The sequence below is a fragment of the Rhincodon typus genome, chromosome 9 (genome assembly GCF_021869965.1).
Source record: "Rhincodon typus isolate 14 chromosome 9, sRhiTyp1.1, whole genome shotgun sequence".
Lineage (NCBI taxonomy): Eukaryota > Metazoa > Chordata > Chondrichthyes > Orectolobiformes > Rhincodontidae > Rhincodon > Rhincodon typus.
Window position 1 is genome coordinate 76596386 of NC_063340.1, and position 23340 is coordinate 76619725.

General features: G+C 43.4%; 1 protein-coding gene across 1 annotated transcript in view; it reads left to right on the top strand.

Annotated features, from left to right (window-relative positions):
• ltbp1 (latent transforming growth factor beta binding protein 1) overlaps positions 1-23340 on the top strand; it is a 294397-nt gene that overhangs the window by 207107 nt on the left and 63950 nt on the right. The window contains exons 15-21 of the mRNA XM_048601362.1: positions 5821-5946; positions 8226-8348; positions 9518-9637; positions 10783-10902; positions 14128-14250; positions 18367-18489; positions 20578-20700. Of these exons, the coding sequence (XP_048457319.1) occupies positions 5821-5946; positions 8226-8348; positions 9518-9637; positions 10783-10902; positions 14128-14250; positions 18367-18489; positions 20578-20700 (858 nt within the window). The remainder of the gene's footprint in view (positions 1-5820; positions 5947-8225; positions 8349-9517; positions 9638-10782; positions 10903-14127; positions 14251-18366; positions 18490-20577; positions 20701-23340) is intronic.

Consider the following 23340-nt stretch of genomic DNA (forward strand, 5'->3'; position numbering starts at 1 on the left):
TTGTTGTCTCACTATAACAACCCTGTTGTTATTGCGTCAGTTATGGCTGCTTCAGTCAGTGGTTAAAATGCACAGTAAGCTGGAACTGAACTTCTACCTGAACACAAATGTTGGCCAGGAATGGACACAACATGCTCCAGGGTTGGGTACAGGGTTCGGGTAACGAGCTGCTGAAAACCTTTTCCTGCTAGCACTCTCATCGAGTAAGAAAATTGCTGGAAGGCAAATAACTGGCAGAGATTGTGGTGACAGCAAAATCTATGGCAACTGGTGAGAGAGAATTGGCCAAAATTAGAAATAGATTGTTTCACAAGAGTTTAAGAAATTGGAGAAAAAGTGGAGAGCTCTTCCAGAGAGTATGGCCCACCCTCTAGTCAGGCTATCTACATACTGTTTCAAGAAACCTTAGATGCACTTAAATTCAGCCCCATCTAAATCTCTTGTTCTTAGGGAGACCTAGTCGATAATAGCTGGTGCGATGGGTCAAAAGACCACTCTCTGTACTATAGAATTTGTCAAAGTGAGTCTGGGTGCATTCGGAGTGACAATGGGGAACAACATAGCTGAGCCTTATCCTGGCTTTGTCTGATGCCCACGGTCTCCATCAAGGCTCACAGGATAGCAATCCGGAATGGAACAATTGGCCTATTTCTGCCCTTCCCTTATCCAAGGGCAAAGGACCATTGGATTCCTGCTACAATCTGGGATGCAATCAGCTTACACCAGGAATGTGATTGAGGGCGGGGCAGAATTCCATGGTCACTACCTGTATGGAACTCTTGGACTAACCTACGCCAGTGGGAGTCTGGACCCAGGCATGATGGTGAGCTGAAATGTTGCTAAAAGAGCTCCAAGACAGTAATGGTCTTTGCAGTTCTCTGGCTGAGTTACAACAGCTGCCCTCCAGCACTAACAGCCCCTACTCTCAATGGGATCTCCCTCCCCAGCACTCTCACCCCCACGCTTTCCCAACTCCCGCCCGTTCCTGTACTCCCATCATTCCCATTGATGAGAGGTCGTGACTGATGTGTTCTGTAACTGTTAGCCCTGGTAACATAAACACTGTTCTTGCTGAGAACAAGAATCAGAAGAATTATCCACAGAGCAACTAAATTCATTACACCGCTATTGCTGACACATATATGCTCTGGGCTCTATCTCTTAACAGCCTTGTTGACTAACTACTTTCCTGAAAAAGTATAGCAATAGCAATTCGAGAAGAGTAACACATGACATGATGTCGCTGATTTCATCATTTAACTCTCTTAAAGATACCTGTTTGTCTGATTATCGATACATGGAAATCATGGATACATGCAATATTATAAACACATGTAATATCATTTACACCTGCAATGCCATAGGGATCTGTAGTATCACAACAGAGACAGTATTCAAGCCTCGAAATGGAGTCACAATGACAAAACGCTTGGGGAGCACTGCTCTACAGTTGCTGCCAACTTGGTTGTACCAGTAAAAACCAAAAGAACTGCAGATGCTGTAAATCAGAAACAAAAACTGAAGTTGCTGGAAAATCTCAGCACGTCCGGCAGCATCTGTGGAGAGAAATCAGAGTTAGCGTTTCGGGTCAAGCGACCTTTCTGAGGAATGGTCACTTGATCTGATGAGCTTTTCCAGCAATTTCTGTTTTGATTATGGCAGTATTGCTCGCTGACTAAAATCAGGTATTGCACAGAAACAGGCCATTCAGCCCAGCTGGTCCTTGTTGACACGTTTCTGCACACAGCCTTATTCCTTCCACCCTAACAGCCGGTCCTTCTATGCTGTTCTTCTTTGTGCGACTCTCTGTGCTGCACACGATTGATTCTGTATTGTTTTCAGAACTCTTTTAGTTGCTTCCGAGGCAAAAGCAGGAATTGAATCAAATGCAATGCCATCATGCCCAAGGACCTTTCAGAGGAACCTTCTGGTAGCTGGGTAGCATTGACTGCTGGCACAGGATGTCAGCAAAAGATGAGTGCACTGCCTGTAATTCTCTGTTGATGAAAATCTGCGACTGACATTCCCATTGCCGCCAGCAACTAATTGGAAAATTGGCCCCAAAGTGACTCAGTAGGTAATTACAATTCCCTACATGTCTAAACATTTCCTGAACTCTCTTTTTTTGATAATCCTAAGAGGTAATTCTCAGAAGTGTACCTCTCTCCAGAATGTTTGAGCCCTGCCAGAACAGGATACAGATGTTATTGTCCTGCTCCCTTATACAGGGATCTTACTGTCAGTGCTGCCCCTGACTGTACATTATGTCTGGATTTTCTCTCTTCTTCAACCTGCCGTCATACGTTAATGGCACAACCAGGATTGGGAAGATACCATGACAGAGAACACAAGTTTACACAAGTTTTCTAAATAATGCAGAGTGTTTGAATTTACCCACTCATTTGTAGAGAAAGTATTGAATGTTTGTGTAACCAGAATCTCAAATGGGAGCGAGGGAAGAAAGCTAATCCAAAATAATATTTTGGCAATGATAGCTTTGATTTTTATGTGATTTGCTGTATACATTAGCGCCAACAGGAATGCTTATGTATATGAAACATTGTTCTAGATCTCGATTTTATCAGCATCAATCTTAAATGGGCTTTACTGCAAGTGAGGTTAACTGCACTATACCCTGTAGCATTGTGCACTGGATTTGTAGGGTGCATTTATTTTATATGCCTTTATTATAAATTAACAATTTTCCTTGCTCTTTAATTGGCTTTCAAGGATTTATGTATTGATTTTTGTGTTCATATAAAGTCGGTTATGTTCATGATTGTGTCACACACACCTCAGCATATGGGATGAAAGTTGGCCTGGACCTGCTTTCCTGCATAGTACAAGATACAAAATCTTCCCTAGTGTTGACTCATTGCAAACTGGTCAGAATATCGTTTTCGCCATCCCAAAAAAAAACAGCATTGGGGTGCAAGTAATACCAATAATATTGAATTTATTTAGATTATTCGCCGGAATCCTCTTGGCTAAAGCCCTTGTAACAGTCTGACTGTGGAGCTTTCAGCCAATAACTGAAACTGTGAATCACCATTCATAAATTTCCAAAGTAGACCAAACTCTCTCGCGTAAAACTGTAACAGGAATGGCACCGGGGAAGCTTGAAGAATGTGGTATTTTGGAGTGTAGGGGAATACAATAGACAGTATGCTGCCTTTTTGAAGTGTTGGTTTCATTTGCAGCAAACCATAACAATGATTGCTTTAATGGAGCGTTTATTTTCCAAAACTGCAATTTAACTTCATTGGCAGTGTCATCAGCCCATTTGAGAGAAGTCAAGGAGTTCAGGATGTTGGGACTTGATGCATATGCTGTGAAGGAAGATCAACATTCTGGGCACTGTTTGCATCGTAACCTGCAGCGGGACTGGCCCAGATTCTTCCAGTAAATCATCTGGTAAACCCATTCAACTGTGGCCTCTAAGGCTGCCATGAAAATTAAATATGTCATCTCGTCGGGCTCCGATGGTTAAACTCAACATTTGCCAAAAAAAAAGTCATTTTGATTCTGTGACTACAACGTGATATTATAAATCAGTGAGAAAGGTGAATCCCTTGCTTATTTCAGCTTTGCAGGAAGATTTGATGCCAGGGACAGTGTAACTATGGAGTTGGTGTGGCCAAATTCCACCCAACTCCATTTACAAGGTTTGCTGATGATGCCACCATTGTAGACCGGGTCTCAAACAACGGCGAGACAGAATATAGAAAAGAGATTGAGTGCTTAATGGCATGGTGTAAAGACATTATTCTCTCCAGCAACATCGACAAATCTGGTCATTGACCTGAGGAAGTGGAGTAGAGGGCACACCCCTGTCTGCATCAATGGTGCTGAGGTGGAGATGGTTGAAAGTGTCAAGTTCCTGGAAGGAATGATCATCAGCAATCTATCCTGGTCCACCCACATCGATGCAACAGTCAAGAAAGTACAGCAATGCCTCTGCTTCCTCTGGAACCTAAGGAACTTCGGCATGGCCACAAGGACTCTTACCAATTTTTATACATCCACCAGAGAAAGCATCCTATGCGGACGCATCACAATGTGGTATGGCAACTGCTCTTCCCAAGATCGCAAGAAACTACAGAGAGTCATGAACATAACCCAGTCCATCATGCAAACCAGCCTTCCATCCATTGACTCCATCTATATTTCCTGCTGTTTTGGGAAAGCAACCAGCACAATCAAAGACCCCTCCCACCCCAGTTATTTTCTCTTCCACCGTCTTCCATCAGGCAGAAGATATAAAAGTTTGAATACACGTACAAGCAGCTTCAAGAACAGCTTTTTCCCCACTGTTATCAGATTTTTGAACGGACCCCTTAAATGTTATTACTGATCTGTCTCTCTCTGCACCTTCTCTGCGGCTGTAACACTGTATTCTCCACTCTGTTCTGCTACCCTTATACGCTTGGTACGATCTGCCTGTATAGCATGCAAAGCAACACTTTTCACTGTATCTTGGTACATGTGACAACAATCAATCAACCAATCAATACCACCATCTTTGGCAAGCTTCCAATTCAGTGAGCATTCAAACAGCTTCCACTTAATTTACAACTGAGACAAAAAGGCAGATTTTCTGCATGACACACCGTAACATTTCCCTGTCCTCTGCAAACTTATCAAAGTTTGGATACTTTGGTCCACTTTGCTGAGACAGAGGTGCAAAGATAGAAGATTAGTCAGAGAGGAGTTGTTTCCATTGGCCCAGGAGTCAGGCACCAGAGGACAACAGGTTAAGGTGATTGGCAAAATAAACAAAGGTGAGTTGAGGAAGAGTTTTTTTTTAGCAAGTAGTTACAAATCTGGGATGCACTACCGGAAAAGATGGTAGGGGTCAATTCTTTCCTTGCTCTCAAAGGGGATTTGGATAAGCTGCTGAGGAAAGACATTGTGAGGAATGGAGAAAGGGCGTTAGAGTGGGATTAGCCAAACTGCTGTTGCTCAGAAGTTCTGAGGAAGGGTCACCAGACCCGAAACCTTAACTCTGATTTCTTCTTCACAAATGCTGCCAGACCTGCTGAGCCTTTCCAGCATCTTCTGGTTTTGTTCCCGATTTACAGCATCTGCACTTCTTTCCATTTTTATTAGGCCTCCTTTGTTGTAGACTTGATATAAATCACAGCCATTCATTTCATATTGCCATTGAATTTTATAACTGCTAACACTGGCTCTGTTAAGGCATCCCAAGGAAACATATTGAGAGTTGAGTTCAATATTTCAAATATATTTTGTTGTAGAAAGGTCTGAAAGGGTTAACACTGTGGCGTTCTATTAGCACCACCCACTCTGCTGATGTCACAGGAATTTGTGGGCAGGGACTTGAAGGAGTGTGACCTAACATCAGGTCCTGTTAGAAGTCTCTGTATCAATGTCTATTATGTCAATGTGAGCTGTAACTGGTGTAATAAACTATATCTCTTTAACTGTGAAAGACTCTCCTAGTTAGACCAGGAAGCAGTTTTCCTTTACCACGCTGGACCAAGTAGGCCCTGTAAGTTCCTACACTTAAATAGGATGACGGCAGCAATTCTTACCATGAGGAGCAACTCATACAGTGTAGTGAACCGGCATTGCCATGCAACACATTTTATCAAGGCGCGAATTGATGCAATTCACACTTGTACAGACAAATGCTTGGACATTTTACCAAAGATGCTATATAAATACAAGTAGTTGTTGTATTTATAAAAATTCCCTTTATTATACCAAGATATTTCATGACAGATTTGTGGTACAATAAACTAAAGCAGCTTCAATATGTTTACCAATTTACTGAAATGTGGAATGTTTGATTTTCAGAAATCGATGAGTGCTCGGTTGATCCTCGAATCTGTGGACCTGGCCAATGTATCAATCTACCAGAGGGATACACGTGTAACTGTAATCCTGGCTACCAGCTCAACGCAGTGAAAACTGCTTGCATTGGTAAAACACTACAGCATGCAGTTTACTCGTTGGGTGTCATTGTAGCAGACCGGCTCTTGGCAGTTTTTGGACTGAAGTAGAAATATGTTGGTCGCATCCTATTTTCTGCAGGCACCTCAATCAGGACAGATTCAAGGTGCTGATCCAGACAGATACAGCAGGTGTCAGAAGACTATGTGGATGTGAAATTTGAGGGCATGGCACAATTAATGGGGTATTTTCCAATAGGCTGATGTACATGTCAAAGTCTTTAGCAAGCCTAAGTAGCTATCTCAACCTGTTACGAATCTGTGACAAGTTTAAGAAAGAGAGGCAAGGAGATAGACAGGCATGAACAAAGGGGCAGATAATCCAGGGATCAGGCATAGCTTTGCAGAACAGGAACTGTGCAGCCCGACACACTCTCTCTGGCTCTTGTTTGAGATGATCAAACAGACCATGGTCTTCTCTGCTATCTTGGACAGCTCTTCCCATTGGTCAAAATGGTGTCATTTCAAAAAGGAGGTGAAACCAGCTTTCAGACGTTATGGATCAATGCCAACACCAGTTATACCAACACCGGTGCTTAGCTGTATGGGGGTGCCAGATATCTTTGAGGCAGATGGAAGACTCTGCATCTGCCTCCCTGCTGACCCATGGTCATTTCTCAGGAAGTGTGACAGAATCTGTAGAATTCCTAGGTCACACATGGATGAGCAAACATTGGAATGAGGGTGCTTGAGCCTGGTGCATTGTTCCAGCATGATTGTGGCTGATCTGATCAGTCCACCCACCTACCTGCAATAACCTTTCACCCCCTTGCTTCTCAAGAATCCATCTACCTCTGACTGAAAAATATTCAACCACTTTGTTTCCAGTGCCTTCCCATGGGGTGGCACTGTGGCTTAGTGGGTAGCACTGCTGCCTCACAGCACCAGGGACCCGGGTTTGATTCCACCCTCGGGTGACTGTCTGTGTGGAGTTTGCATGTTCTCCCTGTGTCTGTGTGGGTTTCCTCCCACAGTCCATAGATGTGAGGTTAGGTGGATTGGTCATGGGAAATGCAGGATTACAGAGACAGGGTCTGGGTGGGATGCTGTTCCCAGGGTCAGTGTGTGCTCAATGAGCCAAAAGACCTGCTTCCACACTGTTCTATGATCTTCAGGCAGACAATTTGAAAGACTCATGATCCTCTGCGAGGCAAAGTATGTCTTTATTTCTGTCTTAAATGGGTGACCCTTTATCTTTAAACAGTGAACTCTAGTTCCAGATTTTCCCACAAGAGGAAGCATGCTTTCCACATGCACCCTACCAAGACCTCTCAGGATTTTAAATGTTCAATTAAGTCACCTCTTACAATTCTAAACTCCAAGGGATACAAACTTTGCCCATTCAATGTGTTCTCATGAGCACCCATTTCAGGCGTCAGTCTGGTAAACCTAATCTTTGCCTCTCAAATTGAGTTGTACTGATTAATCAGATGGTGTTCATTCAATGTTACCGTGTAGCAGATACACATTGGGTTGGTCTAAAGAAACAGCTGGCATCATGGTTAATCAGAAAGGAAAGAAAACCCTGCATTTATATAGTGACTTACACAATCCTGGCTGGCCTGAAGTGCTTTACCATGTTTCAAGTCCTTTTTGTCGTGTCCTACTTAAATGTAGGAAATGTGACAGTCAGTTCATGCATGGGAAGCTCCTGCAAACTGCGCAGAGAGGATGACCTGTTTAAGTGCTTAAGGATGAAAATAGATTAAGACAAGTGCGGTCTAATTACCTGTTCTCCTTTCATGAGGTGCTTCCACCTAAGTAGGGAGATGGGGGCCTCAGTTTAACATTGAATCTGAAAAGTGCACCTCTGACAATGCAGCACTGTCAGTACTGCACTGGAGGGTCGGTCTCGATTTTATACTCCGCTCATGGAGTGCACAGCTGACTCAGAGGTAAGTGTGCTACCCACTGAGTTATGTCTGAATAACTTGCTATCAAAGAAACCTTAAGTTCCCTCTAGCTCAGTCAATCTCCAGCCCCATTGCTAACTTTGCCCATGCACAGTTTCCTCAGGGCCCTGATGATCATCTGCAGCCCTGTCATCTTCTGCATGTGTCTGTCAGTGACCATCACCGTGACAAAGGGCAGGAGTCACTCAGTGCCTGGACATTTAATAGAATCCCAGAAATGTGGACCAGGCCTCACTTTGTTGATGCTCTTAGTGAATTCCTCCCATTCTGAAGCCCAACGCCAAAGCAGGACTAATGTAATTTACTCCTTCTGCTGACTGCAGTCTTTCTGTTACAGATGTAGATGAATGTGCCCAGGACCAACGCCCATGCTCCCACGGACACTGTAAGAACACAGTGGGAAGCTTCCGCTGCCTCTGTCACCACGGGTTCACATCAGACGGAGGAACAGAATGCTCTGGTAATGCTTGACATGTTGGTGAGATTACAAGGGTGGTTCGCACTGCAGCACTAGGGACCCGGCTTCGATTCCGTGCTCGGGTGAATGTGTGGAGTTTGCACATTCTCCCCATGATCTGTGTGGTTTTCCTCCGGGTGCTCCGGATTCCTCCCACAGTCCAAAGATTAGGTGGGGCCACGCTAAATTGCCCCATAGTGCCCAGGGATGTGCAGGCTAGGTGGATTAGCCATGGTGAATGTGGGTTTACGGGGTTAGGGTCGGGGGTCTGGGTTTGGGTGGGGTGCTCTTCGGAGGGTCAGTGCAGACTCGATGGGCCAAATGGTCTCTTTCCGCACTGTAGGGATTCCATGATTTTAATTACACAGCAAGGGAGTTTGAACCACTACCAAGCCTCAAACATAGCCCATACCTTTATTTGATCAAATTGCCTGTTCCAGTTTAACAGGGAAACATGGCGAACGATATGTCAAGAGCTTATCATGAGAATTTCCCTGGGGAATTTCTCACTTGCCATTGGAAGCTTGGTGTAAATCGCCTTGTCAGGGCACATATGATATGGAGTAGGAGAACCTCAGGAAAATTCCCGGTCCTTGTCTTTTGGGAATCACCACTTGTTAACTCAGTGGATACTTTCACTGTCAATTCTCCCTCTACACTGTCAAAATTAGCCACCAGTTGACAAACAAAGATAAACTCACTGAAGCACAAGTGGATGGATTTTCCTTTGGTGCCAATGGAATTTAGTAAGAGGTTTATTTCCAATGCTCACATGTTTTAGCATGCTGGTGAATGTATTGACATTAAGTCTTTATTCCTCAGTAATTTTACCCAATTGTTAACCTGTCTATTTTAGAAGGACTGTTGACAACTTTGAAAGAGCATAAGCAGGAATTTATGTCATTTCTTTAAAAACAGTGGTCAGTAGAAGTTACACTCTTTATGTCTGTATTTGGTAAAATATGCTACTCTTGATCTTATAGCATGGTCTGCCAAGGCAGTAAGAGATCCTTTAACCGAAATGTTTTATTGCACAGAATAAATAATACCACTGATACAATGCTGGACATACATTCTGCATGCGCTGTTAAATAGATGTTGCAAGGTGAATCGTGCTGGATGCAAATTTTATTTTGCAACTAAACGCAAATAAACTTCTTTCTCCTTTCAAGATATTGACGAGTGCCTGAGGCCCAATATCTGTGGAGATGGTCATTGCATTAATGTTGTAGGCTCCTACAGGTGCCAATTCTGTGATGCTGGATATAAAATGAACAGAGGCCAGTGTGAAGGTGGGTCTGTCTTCAATTCCTTTTAAGTGTCCTAAGAATATCTTAGAGTATAAATTTTCAGGTTCTGCCAATAAGGGCGAATATTTTCACGCAAACCTTCACTTTGCATTGTTTTGGAAATAGAATTAGATGATGGTTATAAAGACATGGAGGAGTATGGAAAGCAGGGGAGGATAATTTCTTTGAAAAATCACAGCAGCAGTATGTGTCCAATTTAATCTTGTCTCCGAGCCACTCGTTGTTGTGTCATAGTCGCTGCTCTGGAGCCAAGAGAATTACAGGGAGTGACTGAAAATTAATCTGAAAATCTTATGTAGAAAAATAAACAAAAGACATGCACACCCAAAAACTATTGCCAAAAGTGAAATCAAAGGCATGAGAATGGGGTGTGGTAAGGGTTGTGGAGTGGAAGAAATGCTGCCATGGTCTTTTATGTCCTCCCTCCCAACCTCCACCATAACTAATTTCTCCGCCACTATTATCACTAAGCAGGCAATTCTAATCACTTCTGCTTCACAAAGTTTACGAAAGCAGCTCTCAGCCCGCTCGTTGCTAATGATTGTTTGGACGTCTCTCCCAGAGTCTCATTAGTCGTGTCAGCTTCAGAACCTCGAGTCTTGCTGTGATTGGCCCCAAACGCTTGGCAAATTCACCAGGATCCCAGCTTCAAGAAAACCGGCACCTCTTCAGTGACGGACCTTCACGGCTCTCAGCAAATTCTCCCTTGGGTCTCAGCCACTGATCAATGCAGTAGGATCTGTGGTGAAACCAAGTGGAAAATGGAATGAATTCCGATGGTGTTGTATGGAACTGCCCCAGCGAAGTGTCTGGGACATTATCGCCTACCCAACATCAGCCCTGAACACCAAAATGAATGTTAAAATTATACCGGCCCTGGATGTGTCGTTGAGAACCATCAGAAATCTGATCCTCATGGGCCATCAAAATACTCGTAGTGTAATAACCAAGTCTTTTAAGAGTTCAGCAATTTTTTCAGCAATTGAACTGCAACCTAACAATTAAGGAAATGGGATGTTGTCTCTTTAAAATGTCACTCTTTTCTGTTATTTCAGAACACTAAAATTGAACTTGAAGCCTTTTCAAATGTCAGCTGAATTTACTCTGTGATCTGTTTAAATTCACAGACATTGACGAATGCCAGGATTCCAACAAATGTCCGTCTGGAAGATGCATTAACAATCCTGGCTCTTACGAGTGTGTGTCTTGCCCAGATGGATACACAGGCAGAAATGGCCAATGCGTAGGTATGTTCTGTAGTTTCACTGGTTCTAGTACACCAAGAGTGAGTTTGTCAAATAAGCATTCTCATTTGAAACTTTCCAAATGAAAATTGTTCTTTCATGCAAGCTTTTGACGTAAGGTCTAAAGATAAAATCTAAGGATGAATTCGGCAATCCTGCATTCCCAGAAGGGAACGAAGCTTAGAGTGATTGTTGCTGAGAGATGGAATTACAATCTGTAGTGCCACTCTTCCAGTCCATGTTTCCTTTGAGCATGGTTCCTGCAAGGAATGGTGAATTTAACTTTTGGCATAAACAATTTTTCACTTTAATAATGTATCCTACATTCTGCCATGATATAAAAAATAAATTGCTGGAAAAGCTCAGCAAGTCTGGCAGCATGTGTGGAGAAAAATCTGAGTTACTGTTTCAGGTTGAGTGACCCTTCCTCAGAACTGAAACGTTAACTCTGATTTCTCTTCACAGATGCTGCCAGACCTGCTGAGCTTTTCCAGCAATTTTTGTTTTTGTTTCTGATTTACAGCATATGCAGTTCTTTTAGTTTTTATCCTGCTATGAAATATTCACTATAACTTACATTGTCTACAGTGCGTTGTCCTCTAGTTGCTAAAATAGTAAGGTAAAAATTTTTTTGGTACTAATCACACATTCAGCTCCTGCAGCAGTTTCTTTTACCATTTGCTGACCATCCCATTGAGCAATATGTATCCAAACAAAATACGAGTGACTTGTCTAACATAAAAAATGGATGATTTGTCATTTTTATACACGGTTTGAGATAGTAAGTCAGATGCGAGGAGAACGGAGGAAGGGGCTTACTGATATTATGATAATTGAACTGCTTAAGGGAACTGCTCAATTTGTAACTCACCATCAGATCTCTATCATTCTGCACCTTAAGCCTGCTGACAAAATCCAGAACACTCATTTTAAAAGTAGATTTCCAGAAAATAATCACAGTCGTCACTCTGTGAGGAAGATTCAAGGGTCCTTTCAAACAGGTAGCAGGTTGGTTATCTCTGGTGGACCGTAAATGCAACAAAAAAAGTCTGTTGACTTTATGAAACACTAAGCTGCTGAATTAACCTTATCAAAATGTTGCAGCAAGTCACCTTTGAAAGATGAATGGGTGAAGGCTTGGAGAATTAACCAGCACACATACACTAACACTCTGAGCACACTCCACTATTATACACCATACAAGTTGACAAAGGGGTCTGTCACTTGGATTAACACAAAGTCAATATATTTCTTTTTTAATGAAGTCTTTCACATGCTCTGCACTGGCTTTGGCAGTATGTGACCACTTCATAGCTGTTTATGAGTTTGCTATTCTACCCTCAAGTACCTTGTGCTGCCAAATCTAACAATATTGACATTTTACAGTCTGATAGACATAAATATTTACCAGGGTAGAGAGGGAGTATAGTGTCATGATGTATGAATATCGGGAGATGTTTTATCCCAGTTTCAAGACTTCTGTGGTTAGTGATTTGAATCTGGGTGATTGATAGTGAGAGTATCATTACAGGTGAGCTCTGAATATTCCAAACAAAAATTCCCTTAAAAACATCCACTTTGCTGTGTAATTGTGCCTCTCCAATGCCATTGATTTATTCAAGCAGTAAATTTCATTGCTTCTTCTCCCATGAATTTTAGTGAAATCCTGCAGGTTGTGCCATGAGCACTTTCAATCTCATTGATAAACGCATGGCCAGTTTAATAGTGGCAGTTCCTAATCTGTGAATTAATGCCTTGAGTTCTTCTGGTTTTTTTGCTAAGTATCTGGACCAGCCAAAAGCCAATATTTACTTTGGCTTTCGAGTACAACTCCCTGCTTCTTGAACCTTGATGAATACATTCTCTGGTTGTGTTCATACAAACAGGCACCATCTGATCAGTGTGAGGATTTTGTCTCCCCCCTTTCTATTTTGTCTGAGTTTTATTGTGAAGATATCGCCAGATATCTGTCTGTTGTGATGAGTGATCAAGTGCCCACATTTGTGAAAATTCCCTTTTGCCCCAGGATTGTACCCAATCTCAAGTCTTCCTCTCTCCTGGTTAAGTGATTTTCATAGTGCCTGAAGCAATTTCTTGCTGATTGATTCAATGCTTACTGTTTCTGGTGGTAAGCAGCCTATTCTTAAAATCGAATAGACTGATAACAATTCTTGGGTCACCCCTCACATCAATTATCAATGTTCATTATCAGTGACCTGTTTCAGTCAACAATTCACAATATTTCTCTGTTATAAAGAGACACAACATTTTAATGGGGACAAGGACATCCTATTAGCCATTTTTACCCCCTGTTATCTCCATCTCAGTTGCTGTGGCTGTGTGTAACCTGTTTTGGATGCCTGTATAAGCACAGGAGAAAGGATAGAGAAGAAGGCGCTGAGGCAAAAAGAGCTGGGAAGTAAGCTGTAAAAAAAGAAAAATAGGGGGCACAGAGATAGAAAGAGAGAGATAGACAGAGACAGAGACAGAGAGAGAGAGAGAGAGGAAACATGAACATGAAGACAGAAGTAGCTAAGGAAGAGATCATATCCTCTAACTTATTATGTGTAACATCACAGAAGATAGAATCTGTTCCACTATAGTTGCCACATCACTTACTGGCCATAGTCAATTCTCCAATTTAATGTGAACAAAGCCATTCAAGAGATCTGCTGAAACAAATGCATTAGTTTTGACCTACAATACTTTGTTAAGTATAATTTTAGGTTGAACAAATTTTTCTTCCTCTGTCATCACAAATGCAATGTGACATTTACATTTGGATTCTATGCCCTGAGGTACAAACATTAGCAATTGTGATTTGAAGGCAGGTGCAGAAAGCCTGATCCAAACTTAATCACTCCTGGCAAACCAGCTCGGGGCTCATCGGGAATCAACTGTATCTCTTTTCAGTTTCCTGTTACAAATAGGACATATGGTCGCATGCTGGGAAAAACGCAATTTGAGACCCATCTGGACAGTTGTTTCTTGAATGGTGCGGTAGATGGATGCTGCAGATGTTCCATGATAAATGTGTCAGCAGATAATTTTTGAAACAGCATTCCAAGTGTTTCTTTGTCTTTTTATCATTCACCCTGCTCTCCGGGGCTGTTTGTTCAATTCTGATGTGCGTTGTCTCGTGTTACCTGTTTGAAATTGGCCGTGGTTTGTCTGCATTGTCCTCAAAGTCCAGTTTGATGCCTGCTTCTTGTGATCCTGTTTTCCCAGATGTTGATGAATGCCTCAACAGATCGACCTGTGCAAACGGCAGATGTTCGAACCTAGAGGGGGCCTACATCTGTACCTGTAACCGAGGCTATGAACCATCCCCCGATGGCAAACTGTGCAAAGGTAACCATTCCTGCAGGCATTAAAGTCTCAAATGGCCACGTTGTTTAGCGTCAGGTCTCCAAAGTAAAGCAGTCAAATTGTTTAGTTTCTGAAATGGGAGCGTTTGATTGACAGTAAGGATGGGCTTGGCAGCGGGGTTCTGGTAGGAAGCCACCTCAAGATGATAGCCCTGAAAACTGTACAGATTTAAGATTCAGTGGATACTTATGGCATGCATTTGTTAGATGATTACCTGAGTGTGTATAAAGTGACCCTTCACGATTGGGTGTTCCTGAAGAGGGAGCGTGCCATGGCCGCTGGTACGCTTGAGGTTTTCCATGACCTATGGGCACCACAGGGGCTGGAGTACATGATCAGGCCCAGAAATGGCAATTTGTTTCAAACTTTGAAATTTTGCATTTGTTAGAGCGCTCCTTTAACTGACTGTGGATTAGTTAATGAGCTTCAATGTCTGATTGGATTTTGGAGCTGAGCGTTTGTAAGGATTATTTCTTTGAATAAATTTGAAATTGAGTCAGGATCTGGTCTCCTCCTGAACCAGCTGCCTATCAGCAGTTTGACTCCCTCCTCAAAGTGTTCCTATCGCCAGTCACATTTCCAGGGAGTGGCCGAGGATTTGTATTAGTCACCTCCTCAACGCAGGGAGCTAACTGTAGTAATTAAAGGCCCAATTAAAGCAATTATTTGTGCCTGCCAGCAATGGCACTCCCTCTCCAGCTGCCACAATTGCAATGGAGGCAGACTCCCTGTGGCAGGTTGGGGTTGGGGAGGAGGATGTTGGAACCTGAGACTTCATCCCTGAAGGTGAGCAGCCAGCTACAAAGATCACAGCCATGACCCAAGCACTGTGCAGGAGGGGTTTCCTCAGCAGCGCTCAACCAGTTCGATCCCACTGAGATTTGACTGCAAATTTACTGTCCCCCCACCCTCCAGACCTTTGAGGGCAATTTCTTTTGGAGGCATTCCTGTGTTTTCTGCTCTGCCTCAGCAGTGCCCACATCTCTCATTGGGCCTGACAAGGCTTTCTGGCTGTTAGCTGCCCTGTGATTGGGCATGCATCATTAGGAGCCTGCCTGCCATCCTTAATGGGACACTGGGCTTGGCCAGGTAAGAGGATACCTTCGGGAAAGTAGTTCCCCGTGTCTGTGCACCAGCAAATGTGTGCCCTGGGACCCCTATTTTATCTCCAGACCGGGGTCCTGAAGGACACAGAAGCCTCCAAGCCAACGTTTTAGTGAAAGAAACACTTCCCCTCTTTTGATCTCCCTACGTAATTGACAAACTCTAGACAAGGAGGTTGGACAACCTGCAGCTGTACTGGAGCTGACCGCTAGGAGATGGAGGAGTACAGTTCTAGAAGGTTCTACACCCTGTCTCTCCATCCCAGTACCTAGGGAGGAAGGACTTGGCAACCACTCAAACCTCCACATGCCATTTGAGATCTTCTTAGAATCCCTACAGTGTGGAAACAGGCCCTTCGGCCTAACAAGTCCACACTGACCCTCAGAGCATCCCACCCAGACCCATCGCCCTATACCCCACCTAATCTACACATCCCTGAACACTATGGGCAAATTTGCATGGCCAATCCACCGAGCCTGCACATCTTTGGCCTGTGGGAGGAAACCGGAGCACCCGGAGGAAACCCACGCAGACACGGGGAGAATGTGCAAACGCCACACAGACAGTCGCCCGAGGGTGGAATCGAACCCGAGCCCCTGGCACTGTGAGGCAGCAGTGCTAACCACTGAGCCATCATGCTGCCCCATCAAATTTAAGCCAGTGTAGAATTGAAAGCCTAAGAATATAATCACCATTCAGTGTTAGCCTTGGTTTTAGTGATATTATCTCCCGGTTAGAAGACCATGGAGTCAAGCTCCAGTGCAGAGATTTAGGAACACAGTGGAGGCCAAGCCCTCAGTGTCTATTGGACGAAGTGTCTCAGGTGAAGCTTTAAATCCAGGAGCCTTTTGTTCCCTCAGGTGTTTGTAAAAGATCCCATGGCATTGTTTTCCAAGAAGAGCAGAGGGAGGCTGTTGCAATGTTCTCATCAATTTTTATCACTTAGTGAACATCACTAAAAACATTGTCTTGCCATGTACCTCAATTGATGTCTACATCTTGCTGTGTGGAAAATGAGCTGCTGTGTTTGGCTAATTTGTGAAATATTGAGTTCACAGAAGACACCAAAGGGAATCAAGTTCCTTTGAAGAATTTGTTTATTATTTTGGTTACACGTTTGTTTGGCTTTTTTTCAAAGCAAGTTTGGGAGAAACTTCACTCCCTGTTGTTTGAAGGGGTTCAGTCCTGACAGAATTTGACCCAATCCCATAATTTCCAGCAGCCAATTTCCATCAGGTCCCCTATCAAACTTGATTGGTGTCTTGTTTTGTGCCAGTTAACTGACTTCAAGAGCTACATCATCCCACTGTAATTCCTTCGATGGGCCATTTCTCCTGTTCTATCTTCACCATACCTGCATTCTTTGCTCACATTACACAAGACATACTCCTGCCACCATTTGCCATTTCTCACCATAAACGTGTGCCTTATTGTGTGTGTGTTTGTGTGTGTGTGTGCACGTGCACGTGTGTGTGTGTGCGTGCGTGTGCGCGTGTGTGTGTGCATGCATCTGTGTGCATGCGTCTGTGTGCGTGTGTGTGCGTGTGCGTGTGTGTGCGCGTGTGTGTGTGCATACATCTGTGTGCATGCGTCTGTGTGCGTGTGCGCGTGTGTGTGCGCGCATGTGTGTGTGCGCGTGTGCGCACGTGTGCACGTGTATGTGTGCGCGTGTGTGCACGTGTGTGTGCGCGCGCATGTGTGTGTCTGTGCGTGCGCGTGTGTGCATGCGTGTGTGTGTGTGTGTGTGCGTGTGCACGTGTGTGTGTGTGTGGTCAACCAACTACCTGGCTCATGTCAGGAGTGTGATGGAACACTCCCCACGTGCCTGGATGGGTGCAGCTCCAACAATACTCACAAAGCAGGATACCATCCAGGGAAGAGCAGCTGGTTTCATTGGCATCAAATCCACAAATGTCTACTCCCTTCATCACTGGTGCTCCGTAGCAGCAGTATGTAGTATCTACAAGATGCACTGCAGAAATTCCCAACAGATCCTTTAACAGTATCTTCCAAACCCATGACGACTTCCATCCTGCAAGTTCCCCTCCAAGTCACTCACCATAAATATATCGCTGTTCCTTCACTGTCGTTGGGTCAAAATCCTGGAATCCCCTCCCTCAGGGCATTGTGGGTCTACCTACTGGATATGAATCCAGCGGTTCAAGAAGGTGCCACCAACTTCTCAGGGGCAACTAGGGATGGGCAATAAATGCTGGCCAGCCAGCAATGCCCATGTTGCACGAGCGAATAAATTAAAAAAAATTCAGCCACTAGGTTCCTGTGCTTGTTCTTTGAAGGAACTAGCCAATCAGCCCAGCCTCCATCTCATTCCCCTTAGCTCAAAAAATATCTTTCTTCTTCAATTATCTATGCAATTCCTTTCCAAAACTCAAAGTTCAAGCATTGCATTCTAGGGTATCTCTGAGTATATCGAGGTGTCAAAAAAAACTTTGTAATATCTGATTGATATTGAGAACCATAAAGAGAACAGTTTTTGTCTTCAGTGGTTTGGTGGTAATTTGATGGGGCAGATTGCACGGTGGCCCAGTGGTTAGCACTGCTGCCTCACAGCGCCAGGGACCCGGGTTCAATTCCACCTTCAGGCCACTGTCTGTGTGGAGTTTGCACATTCTCCCCATGTCTGCGTGGGTTTCCTCCGGGTGCTCCGGTTTCCTCCCACAGTCCAAAGATGTGCAGGCTAGGTGAATTGGCCATGGGAAATTGCCCATAATGTTCAGGGATGTGTAGATTAGGTGGGTTACAGGGAGATGGGTCTGGGTGGGATGCTGTGAGGATCAGTGTGGACTTGTTGGGCCAAAAGGCCTGTTTCCACACTGTAGGGATTCTATAATAAAAAAAAAATCCTGCCTCTTTGCATACTTGCCCAATTTTGGTTTCTGGTCCAGAGATTGATCAGGGCATTCTCCTTTAGTGAAATAAAGCTTGTAACGAGTTGGAAGGAGAAATGTCTCATTTGTTTCTTCTTTGGTGTAGATGTGGATGAGTGTCAAGATGCCATTCTGTGCACCAATGGGCAATGCACAAATACAGAGGCCTCCTTCTACTGTGAATGCGACTTGGGTTACCATCTGACCGCTACAGGGGACCAGTGTGAAGGTATCAAGAATTTGGTAGAGTACTCTCAGAGGAACTCTTGTTGGATTGAATTTTCACTGGCCTTGCACCAGCTTATGTGTTTGTAGAAATCTCTCTTTGGTAATATCCATCATGATAGGACAACATTTAGCTCAGCAGGGCCAATTTCAATGGCAAAGCAGTAGCTGGCAGTTTTGTAACACAAGGTGAATATTGCATAAAAATCACACAGTCGCTCTGGCGTCACCCTGTAAAATGTGTCCTTTAAAAACTGGAATAACTGCAAATCAGGAGCAAAAACAAAGTTGCTGGAAAAGCTCAGCAGGTCTGGCAGCATCTGTGAATTAAAAATCAGAGTTAACGTTTCAGGTCCGGTGACCCTTCCTCAGAATCTGTTTGTTCTTTTTTGTTCACAGATGCTGCCAGGCCTGCTGAGCTTCTGGCAACTTCTGTTTTTCTTGTTAATTGTCCTTTGTTGTTTCCCAGTATAATATATCCAGCCACTATTTGAAATGGAGTAAAATATTTACAACATGAAATTTTTTAGGAGAAAGATGCATGGAGAGATGGAGGGATGCTTGGAAGGGCTTGGATTTCTCCCAGGTGTCTGAGATTTATCAAGACGTTGCTGGGTTTGAGTTATAAGGAGAGGTTGGATAGGCTAGGACTTGTTTCACTGGAGCGTAGGAGGTTGAGGGGTGATCTTATAGAGGTTTATAAATCATGAGAGACACGTATAGGGTGTATTGCAATGATCTTGCCCCAAGGGTTGGAGAATTCAAAACCAGAGGGCATAGGTTTGAAGTGAGAGGAGAAAGATTTAAAAGGAACCTGAGGGGCAACTTTTTCACACAGAGGGTAGTTCATGTGTGGAATGAACTTCGAGAGGAAGTGATGGATGTGGGTACAGTTACAACAATTAAAAGCCATTTTTGGATAGGTACATGAATAGGAAAGATTTAGAGGGATAAGAGTCAACTGCAGGAAAATGGGACTCGTTTAGTTTGGGAAACTTGGTTAGCATGGATGAGTTGGACCTAAGGGTCTGTTTCCGTGCTGTATGACTGTATGACTCTTAGAGACCATTAGGCTCAAAACGAGTGTTTGGTGCTTAATTAGTCCATGCATTGGGATCTTCATCACTGAAGTCTGAAAGACCAACCTTCTATTGACACTTGAGAGAGAATGAGAGGTTTTGTGACAGCTGATAGTGGTAAAGTATTTCCTCTGGGTTGTGGCTCTATAAGGGTCGATTTGAAATTTTTGGCAGGAGATTTTGAGGAGAGTTGAAGAGAAACGGTTTCAGTGGTTCTGAGGATCTGGGATATGTTCCACCTGAAAAATCGGTGTGGGCTGATCTGATCGGCAAACTTAACTAGAACGTGGAACTCATAGGTTCCAGATTCTAAAATCAGGAATGTGGGACTGAGCAGGATTCTTCATTTAATGAGCCAACATAGCCCTGACTGGTCGAATGGCCTTTGTCCATGCTGTACCATAATTCTGTCAGCTTCTCAAAAAGAAAGCTAAACAGTTTCATTTGTGAGGTAGTACTTTTTATTCTCCATCCCTTTCTTTGCCTTGATTTTTTTTTGTGTGTGTTGGACCCAGGCACCAGAAAGAAAAACATGCTCCCCGTTTATTGGGTACAGCCATGATAAATGGGCTCCAGGTGGAATGAAATGTTCGTCAGCCTGTTCCAGTAATTTTTTTTTGATGAAGAATGAAGTCTGTCTCTCAATTTAGATTAGGGAAACAGCGTTTAAAACCTCAATAAAAAACCGTCCATTTTTACCTGGAGTCCACGTCCTTTATGCACCTTCAGCTGTTTTGAACAATAAATACAGCTCATTGCTACTCAGTCTGATGAGGAAGAAGGTCTTTTCTTTTGGCGAACGCTGTTTCTTCAAAACTTAGGCTAAAGTTGCAGACAATGTAACCAAATGAAGTGCTGGAGGCTAGCTCTATGTCTTTGGGAACCACGCAAAGACAGTTATTGCTCGAAGTGTGGGTGTTCCATTAGTGAGGGAGCAATAAATAATGTGGATTCTGTTGGTAAGATTTAGAGGCAATGTCAATATAACAGCTTTCTGAACGTATTTGTTGCAGACATAGATGAATGCCAACAAAACTTGGATACTTGCCAAGGAGGTGTGTGCATCAACAATGCTGGCTCCTTTACATGCACGTGTCCAGGTGGCTTCCAGCTGGTGGATGGTGTTCGGTGCCAAGGTAAAGAATTGAAACTGGCAGAAAGTGCCACATTGTCCCTTGTACTTTGCCTGGTGCATCCTGTAACTGGCCCCTGTCTGTGTTATCCCTGGGCAGTTCTCACTGGAATTGAATGCCTCCATGTAGGTGGGAAAATGCATCTAATTTGCAAAAAGATTGCAAAAAGATTTTCAAAAAAATCTTTTAATTGGGCTAAAAATGTTCTGCTCAATATTGGAAGTGAACACAACAAAATTAATGAATACATTAACCCTATTTAATTTAATCAGATTAATAACTCTGTTCAGGTAACACAGGGCAATTTAGCTTGAATAAATAGTTTCCTAAAGCTGAATCTGATTCCCTAATGTCCTGTCTGACCCCAAGATCGAACTTTCTAACACATATCCACGTGGCCACTAAGATTCTGATGTTGTCCAACTCTCTGGATGCCTCAGCTGATCTGCAGCTGAAATACTTATCCGTGCTTTTTGCTCCTGCTGCACTTGGCCATTTCAGTCTTTCCCTGGCCAACCATGTTCTACCCTCTATAGCCCCAAGGACATCCAAGGCTCTGCTGTCTATCTCCTAACTCATCCCAAATCTTGCTCCCTGATCCACATTGGCTCTTAGTCAAACCATGCCTTGAGTTCATAATTATCATTCTTGCTTTCAAATCACCAAATGGCCATGCACCTTCCTACTCTCCAATCTCCGCCAGCCCCAGGATTCTCAAAGATATCTTTGCTCCTTTAATTCTGGTCTCCTGAGTATCCCTGATTTTAGTTGCTCCACCTATGCCCAGTCATCTTCAGCTGCTTCATCAGGTCAGAAGTGGGGATATTCACTGTTTATTGTGCAATGTTTGACACCATTTGCAACTTCTCAGTTCCTGAAGCAACAGTTCAAGAAGGCATTTGACAACCACCTTCTCAAGGGCAACTAGGGACAGGCAATAAAGATTGGCCAGCCAGCGACACCCACATCCCATGAATGAGTTTGTTTTTGAAAAAAAAACATTGGTGGCTGTACCTTCAGCTATCTCAGCTCAAATCTCTGGCATTTCCTCCCTTAATAGAAGTATAACCAAAGGTGAGACAGGCCGATCTTTAATCAGTACGGAGAAAAGACAGGCAGGTGGATCTCATTGAATGTTGAAGCAGATTTGATGGGTTAAATAGCCTACTTCTGCTCCTATATCTTGTTAAACATTCCCTCCTCTCCACCTCATTTTCCTCCTTTAAGATGGAGGCACAGAGATGTACAGCCCAGAAACAGACCCTTCGGCCCAACTTGTCTTTGTCGATCAGATATCCTAAACTGATCTAGTCTCATTTGCCAGCATTTGGCCCATATCCCTCTAAACCCTTCCTATTCATATATCCATCCAGATGCCTTTTAAATGTTGTAATTGTATCAGCCTCCACCACTTCCTCTGGCAGCTCTTTCCATGTACACACACCACCCTCTGCGTGAAAATTTGCCTTTTTATATCTATCCCCTCTCACCTTAAACCTATGCCCTCTAGTTTTGGACTCCCCTACGTCAGGGTAAAGATCTTGCCCCTCATGATTTTGTAAACTTCTATTAGGTCACCCCTCAGCTTCCGATTCTGCAGGGAAAATAGCCCCAGCCTATTTAGCCTCTCCAACCCTCCAACCCCAGCAACATCCTTGTAAATCTTTTCTGTTCCCTTTTGGGTTTAACAACGTCTTTCCTATAGCAGAGATACCAAAATTGAATTGCCTTTCCAAATATTTTTGTGTTTTCTGCAAACATGGCTTTAGTACATTCACTTCCCTCATCCAAATCATTAATACATATTGTCAATAATTGTGGGCCCAGCACTGATCCCACTGGTTACAGGGAGTCAGCCTGAAAATGCCTCCTTTATCCTAATTCTCTGTCTGCTATTAACTAATCCTCTATCCATGCTAATACACTACCTCCATTACCATGGGCTGTTATCCTTTTAAGTAGCCTAACATGTGATACCTTATCAAGTGCCTTCTGGAAATCAAAATATATAACATCCTCTTTATTTGTCCTGCCTGTTACCTCCTCAAAGAATTCTAGTAAATTTCTCAGGAATGATGTCCTCTTCTGAAGCCATGCTGACTCTGCTTGATCGTATTATATATTCCTAAATACTGTGCCATTATGTCCTGTCATTTCCCTGTCCTGTCCCTTTCCTTTTCAAATAAGACTGTTACATTCACAGCTTTCCAATCCTCTGGGAATTTTTGAATAATCTTCTCTATACAGAGCCATACTATCCTGGATTAATCCTTGCCCCTCCAAGTGCAAATTAATTCTGTGCCACTTTATCTTTTCCAATAGTTTCCCTGCCTCTGATGTTAGGCTTACTGGTCCCTTGTTGCCTGGTTTATCCCAATCACGCTTCTTGAATAATGGTGCCATATCAGCTGTCCTCCAGTCCTCTGACACTTTTCCTGTTTCCAGATAGTGTTTCAAACTTAATGCTGAGCCCCTGCAATCTGAACTCTTGGACCAGAGTCCTTGCTGTTCTTAACTCTGTTATACTTGCTGGGAACTGCCTTGAGTAACATAGGCAGTCACTGACATAGGTATGAACAGCACTTCAAAAGCAGGAAGGCTAGAAAAGAGATAACAAGGTGTGGAGCTGGAGGAACACAGCAG